This window comes from Limanda limanda, chromosome 19, assembly GCF_963576545.1.
Source record: "Limanda limanda chromosome 19, fLimLim1.1, whole genome shotgun sequence".
Taxonomy (NCBI): domain Eukaryota; kingdom Metazoa; phylum Chordata; class Actinopteri; order Pleuronectiformes; family Pleuronectidae; genus Limanda; species Limanda limanda.
Window position 1 is genome coordinate 12878411 of NC_083654.1, and position 6447 is coordinate 12884857.

The window sequence follows — 6447 nt, forward strand, 5'->3', positions numbered from 1 at the left end:
GTTCCAAAGGATGTTTTTGCTTTAATCCAAAGGAAGGTTTTTAACTTTATATAGTGACTATTAGTCCAAAAGGTTTTGTCAATATAAACTTACCAAAACCATTCAGGTCTAGTTGTTTTTTTCTCAGGCAATTGAAGAAGTCGATTGTCCACGCTAAATTAACGGTTGGGTGGATTTATTTTCCCTTTCAAAAACAAAGATATACATATGCATCAGGCAGATGCAGCGTTTGGGTCTTTGTCAGTTTGGCCTAGATGTTGTGCTGTCCTTTCCTTTGTCGACTTCCCTCTTAGACTATGCATTGATGATATATATATGCAGATACAAATCCCCTTTACTTGTTAAATGGTTGTTTATTGTGGATGTTGCTTTTGAAGAATAATTATATTTCTCTTGTTTTCACAGATTTTTCTTACTGTAGAGTGAGCCTTACTTAACACCATGTCCAAGGACAAGAGTGGATATCCTGGTATGGGTGAGACCAAGCCTCTTCATGACAATGTGTACGGACCCCCTCAGCCAGGTTTCAGCATGCCACCTCCCAGCTACAGCCAGGCCACAGGGGAACCTTACCCACCAGCAGCTGGCTACAGTAAGCCAGGCTTCGCTCAGGCAGGCCCAGGTTTTGCCCCAGGTCCTTACCCTCAGATGCCTTGTCCTCAGATTCTCTACCCTGAGGGGCCTTACCAGCAAGGAGCCCCACAGCCAGGCTTTCCCGGAGACCCCACTGGTGAGTAGTTCAACTAAAGGTTTGAGGCATTGATGAGTAGAATTTTACCATATATGGTCAACCAATTTTTATTATTTGATACTTGAATACGCCACAAGTCATAAAGTTTGACATGGCCAAATTGTGGAGCTATACCTGATATACCGACTTTCAGTTTATTGGACATAAACCTCAATGGGCTCAAACATAACTGCATCGCTTTGCTCTATAAAGCTGTTTGTTGATTGATTGATCTGCACATTAAATGCACATTTATATGAAAATAGTGTTGCTGTCACAGGCAACAATAAAAATAGCTTGGCTTCACTTTAGATCACACTTAACACATCTGACTAAGTAATTAATGAGATGATCAATACCACACGTGGAGTGTGCTGAAAAAAACATCCAATTGTTTAGCTTAGTTTTTAACAGTTGATTATTTCATTTTTTTAACCTCTAATTGTTGTCATGTTACTGTTCACCAGTACCTGCTGGCAGCCCTGGTAACCGTGGTGATGTAGCTCCATCTTACTACGACAACGAGATGTTCACCAACTCTGGCTTTGAAGATAAGACCATTCGCCAGGCCTTCATCACGAAGGTCCTTTACCTTCCTTTTTCTTGGAGATTGAATGGATCTCATATAAGACTTAAAACCATATATGATGTGATGTTACTACAAAATACCAACAAAATATACTTTCCATCTCTAAAATATGCCTGATTTCTTTTTCCCATCAGGTCTTCATGGTTCTCACAGTGCAGCTGTCAGTCACTTTTTCTCTTGTTGCCGTGTTCACCTTTGTCGATGAAGCCAAGACCTTTATGCAACATAACCCGTGGACATACTATGTGTCCTACGCATTCGTTTTTGTGTCACTAATCGTCCTCAGTTGCTGTGGAGAGTTCCGCCGCAAGCACCCCTGGAACTTGATTGCACTGGTAAGAACTTCACATCATTCCAGCAGGGGGCAGTAAAGGAGAAGACTATACTAACAATAACACTCTTTCCAATTCCTGCTGATTTCCTCTTCAGTATAAATTCTCATTAAGGCCTGGACTTAGAGGTTGGCTCATCTGTACTCCCCTATCTTCTGCAAATTTAACTCTATATGCAGCTGCAGATTTTTTGAGAGTGGTGAATGAAGTAAAGTACTGGAGAACTTGAATTATCAGAAATGTTCAGAGCTGCAAGCCCCAGCCCTAAACTTCTTGTATTTTTTGGAAAATACCTTCCCCACTGAGCAGAACATTTTGGGTGATGGTAAAAAACATTTCCCTTGAGCTTACTTAAGGCTGAGGTCCCTGTGGACCTTCCAATGGTTTCTAGTTCTGGGGTATTGCTCCTGCCATTGAAAACAATTTTTTATCTAAATGAGAAAGGGAACCCTCAGTTTTAAACACATATTTGTAACTTTTTTGGTAAACACTGGAATGGACTTTCTTCCTGGAGAGACAAACAAATTGTACTCTTCATACATAAATAATATTATAATATAATAATTGTAATCATATGAACTATTTTCTGATCCAGTATTCTCTGGCACATGATCTTACACATTGAAAGTGTATCTTGAGTCGTGTTCATTTGCATTCCTTCCTGTGTCTTGCAGTCCCTCCTGACCCTGAGCCTCTCCTACATGGTGGGTGTGATCGCCAGCTTCTTCGACACAGAGACTGTCATCATGGCTGTGGGCATCACTGCAGTGGTCTGCTCTTCTATGGTCCTGTTCTCGGTAAAGGTCAGTAAACACAGACTGCCACTGGAATAAATATATTTTAAATGTCTACACTGATCCAAACATCACAACCTGGTTCTTTGTCACTTGAGTTAAACGGGAAGCAGGAGTGAGAAATCCTTCTGATTAGTTATTCACAGTGATATGCTCAGACCAGTCAATCACACTCACAAGTATTCAAACCACTAGATTAGATTCTTATGAATTATTAAGGCTGCATTTGAAGAACATTTCTTTTGGTAATCCAGATTTCTCTTGTCTTCTCGTTTTATCATGGCTCATATTTTACAATACCTTACTTTTCTTGGTCTTTTCTGAGCACATTTTCCTCTGTTGTTCTTTTCCACAGAACAAGTCTGACATCACTTCCTGTGGGGATGTGCTGTGTGTGTGCCTGATCGTGCTGCTGCCCTTCTCCATCCTCTGCCTCTTCATCCGCAACAGGATCCTGCACATCGTCTATTCCTCACTGATTGCTCTGCTCCTCACCTGCGTGCGTATCACACTTATAATGTGTCATCAGTTTGGAGAAGTTTAATCTGCTCAATAAGATAATAACATCGACAGAATGTTAGGAGAGTAAAGCAGAAATCAAGCTACTTTTTAGCTACTTTCCATTGAAAATATCTGTTAAAGGCTGTTCAACAACAGTTTAAAAAAACATCCTCTATTTCACACAGTGACCATCCACAGTCCAGTTATATGCTTGGTTTTAGCCTAGTTCACTTATGCTACTGCAGTACCCGTTCAAAATGTGCCTGTCTTTGTTAATGCTGTTCTGTACCACTCTAATAGTATCTGACGGATGATGGTGCAGAAAGTGTTGTTGTAGTTGTGTTACGCCTTTCTTAAAACCTTGGCACGTCCACTCTGTAGATTCTCTGGACTGTGTGACAATGTTATCTTGAATAACAATGTATAATGAGGGTACTTTCGTCGTGTCGCTTTTGATTGTGTATAATGGTCATAGATTATGACAATACATGGATATATTTGATATATATGTTACTACAGCATCTTAAATAATTGCAGATATACACAACTTTTATGTCCCTCATTTTAGATCCAATGTTTCTAAATCTATTGAAATGACTGATTCCATCCTCCTTCCTCTCTGCAGGTTTTTATTGTTGACACTCAGCTTCTCCTGGGTAACAAGAAGATGGCTCTGAGTCCGAAGGAGTACGTCCTTGCTGCAGTCATCCTCTACACTGACATCATCAACATCATCCTCTTGCTCTTGGTTATCATGGGACCCTCCAGTGTATGAGGCTGCATTTTTAAAGAAGAAAATAAAGCAGGGAGACAGAGAGCACTTGTGAAATGTCTTTAACATGCCCTTTTATTTCTGACTCCTTTTACTTTTCCCCCCATTTGACTCCTAATTTCCCTCATACACTCACTTCTTTGAAAGAGGTAGTAGGGCTGTGGAGGAGATTGTCATAAAAGGCAGATGAGCGGGACGCTATTTATCAAATTGCTGTTGTTGACAGAAAAGGATGATCTCTCTATTCCTCGAGTTAGAGATCATTGCTTGCTCCAACTAACTGCTTTCACTAACACAACACAGTGTCTATGTTAGTCCCGCACAACCCCTTCACCACAGCAGAATACTTGTTATCCTGTGAGTGCTCGGCATTAAACAGAGATAAAACAGGGTGGAGAGAGAGAGAGAGTGGAGAAGGCTTCTGTAACCTTCAATACTGATGTGAAACGTTTTTGCCTGAAGAGTGGAAATTAGTGCTAGAAATACCTCTTCATTCAATCTGTCTATTTCCCCAAAAGTATGTCTCCCTTTTCGAAACTGCTGGTGTAAAGTAACTCTGCATGGCAACACTGGAAACACAACTAAAGCTCTGTTACGATTCTCTTACCAGACCAGAGGAATATCTCTAGCTTGCTTTTCGCGGCTTTAACTAGTTTATTACTGTATGTGATGCCACTCTGCCCCTGCCACTGAAAGGCATTCTGAGGCGATTCATATGGATGTGCTGCTTTTTGGGAAACGTGTGAGCCGGTCTCAGAAGTTTGCTGACCCATTATAGTTACTTAAAACTTGACAATGGCTTAGAACGAAGATCGGTGTTGGATGTATCCAACAAACATGAACATAAATTAACATTCAGGAAGTAAGTTATCCTTTTATCTTTTCAAAAGGAAGGAAAATTCTACTTTCGAAGCTGAGATGTTCACTTATATTTAGTTTTTTTTCTTTACTGTTGTCACAAACTCCCTCTTGTCTGTTCATCAGTGTGAAGTGACATTTTGGTGTTATATATTTTCTTTCTCCTTGCAACTGTGAAATATTGAAGTGCTAGAATGTCTGGCCACTTTTATACCAAGCTAATCCAGGTTTCAGCGCTTCTGATATTCTAAAACAGCTAATATGAAGTCGATGGACACAGAGCTTGTAGGAAATGGTACTTGTATCTTTTCTGTTAATTAGGGCCTGAGCACTGACATCAAAGGTCAGTAAGTGAGGCCCTATTGAAATTGTAAGGATTATTATGATTATTATTCAGGCAAATGGATTGGCTTTTTGAGGGCTTTAACATGCTCAAATTCTTACCAAAATATGCAGAAAGTTAGAAAGTGGTGAAAATGTACGTATTCTGAAGGAATTTTCATTAAGCTTGAAATAGATAGCAGGGTTGCTTTGAAGTAGCTATAAGTGGTGTTAAGGAAAAACAAAACACTAAAATGTGACTGTACTTTAGTTTATTGTGGAACCATAGCATTCTGGTTGCAGAACATACAAAGTGTGGCAGGCTAAAGGAATCAATATGCACTGGAAGCCAAACGACTCCTACACACAAACACACACAACTTGAATGATTTATTTAACATGAAGATTTTTAATTCTGTAACTTCTGTTTTGAATTTTCACCAATTGCATGACTCTTTCCTCCCGTTTGCATGTGCTGATGATGCACACTGTACAGGTATTACAGATACACTGTTGTTTGACAGCCCTGTTAGACTTTTATTGTTTTTTAAATCTTGTGTTTGTATCCAACTAATGTGTATGTGTGTATATACAACCCCGTGGTAAGTTGTGGGCTTTGTAGGTCTGTTTGCATTGAATATTTGCATTAAATCAAAATTTAACCACATTCCTCAACACAGCTATTGGACTTTCATCACAGCAGATGCAATGTAAAGGTGTTAACTTTGTGTTGGTGAACAGGAAAGTGCACATCAGAGAAATGACATATAACATCCAGAGCTCTTTTGAGGGCTGTGCTTTTGATGGTTATTATTAGAAGATTAAATCAGAGCATCTATATATTGGAAATAATATATACTTTAGTTGATTCAGGAGTATCTGCACTTTTGCTTAATATGTCAGGTACAAATAACCCATGTCTAATTTAAAGTCTTTATTTCTTATGCTCAGTTGTCAGTTTATTAGGAACACCCAGGTCAAACTAATGCAGTCAAACACGAGTCGTGAATTAAGTCAACCAACCAGTCAACCACTCCACAAACTACAGCCTCCATAACAATCATACAGATGAATAATTGCTTCTTTCACAAAGGACAACTGTGGTGTTAGACTGCATTAATTAAACCTAAGTGTTCTCTCTTCGTCTTTCTTTTCTCTCTTTAATGAAGATTATATCTTCCAAATCCTGTACTAGTCAGGTTTAGCAAACTTTAACATAGTAGCTTTAAACGCTCCAAAATTTTAAGCTGCAGTTACAGTATTTATCTGTAACCAGTAACTTTTACAACTTTGAATAAATATATATTAGTTTCTTATTCTACTGCTGTGGTGCATTTGCATGTTAGAAACTGTTGGCGCCAACCGTTACTTCCTCTTGCCCGCCTCCCTTCTGCCACAGCTCAGGGTGAAGTAGGAAGTGAAGTCGCTGAGTCAGGTCAGGAAAACAGCTGGATCAACATGAGCACGTTTTCAGGTTGGTTGTCTTCAATTTATCTTGAGCTACAAACCAAAGACTGTGGCTGATTCACATCCATTTAAAATGATATAAA

The 6447-nt window shown here is 39.3% G+C and overlaps 1 protein-coding gene across 1 annotated transcript; it reads left to right on the top strand.

Moving 5' to 3' along the window:
• Positions 1 to 441: 441 nt before the first annotated feature.
• On the top strand, positions 442 to 3721 carry LOC133026463 (protein lifeguard 1-like). Its single transcript, XM_061093357.1, has 6 exons — positions 442 to 730; positions 1198 to 1313; positions 1454 to 1654; positions 2326 to 2454; positions 2801 to 2944; positions 3572 to 3721. The coding sequence occupies exons 1-6, from the start codon at positions 442 to 444 to the stop codon at positions 3719 to 3721; spliced, it is 1029 nt and encodes a 342-aa protein (XP_060949340.1).
• Positions 3722 to 6447: the final 2726 nt, after the last annotated feature.